This window comes from Octopus bimaculoides, chromosome 14, assembly GCF_001194135.2.
Source record: "Octopus bimaculoides isolate UCB-OBI-ISO-001 chromosome 14, ASM119413v2, whole genome shotgun sequence".
NCBI lineage: Eukaryota > Metazoa > Mollusca > Cephalopoda > Octopoda > Octopodidae > Octopus > Octopus bimaculoides.
This window is the reverse complement of record NC_068994.1, coordinates 31,092,115-31,092,658: the sequence shown is the minus strand read 5'-3', so window position 1 is coordinate 31,092,658 and position 544 is coordinate 31,092,115. Positions and strand designations below refer to the sequence as shown.

General features: G+C 45.6%; 1 protein-coding gene across 1 annotated transcript in view; it reads left to right on the top strand.

The window, feature by feature from the left end:
* LOC128249345 (serine-rich adhesin for platelets-like) overlaps positions 1-544 on the top strand; it is a 3,642-nt gene that overhangs the window by 294 nt on the left and 2,804 nt on the right. The window contains exon 2 of the mRNA XM_052972588.1: positions 71-540. Coding sequence (XP_052828548.1) covers positions 71-540 — 470 coding nt within the window. The remainder of the gene's footprint in view (positions 1-70; positions 541-544) is intronic.

Sequence of the window (544 nt, the reverse complement as noted above, 5' to 3'; positions counted from 1 at the left end):
GTTCCACAACTGGAACTACTGGCACAATAGGAACTAGTTCCACTGTAGGAACCAGTTCCACAACTGGAAGCACTGACACAACAGAAACTAGTTCCTCAATAGGAACCAGTGACATAACAGAAACCAGTTCCACAATAGGGACCGCTTCCACAACAGAAACCAGTGAGACAATAGGAGCCGGTTCCAAAATAAGAACCACTGACAAAACAGAAACCAGTTCCACAATAGGAACCAGTTCCACAATAGGAACCGGTGACACAGTAGGAACCATTGACACAACAGAAGCGTCTTCCTCAACAGTCACCAGTTCCACAATAGAAACCAGTTCCACCATAGGAACCACCGATACAACAGAAACCAGTTCCACAATAAGAACCAGTGACGCAGTAGGAACCAGTTCCACAATAGGTACTACTGATACAACAGAAATCAGTTCCACAATAGGAACCAGTGACAGAACAGACGCCAGTTCTATAGCAGGAACCAGTTCCACAACAGAAACCAGTTCCACAACAGAAACCAGTTCCACAACCGAACCCAGTTC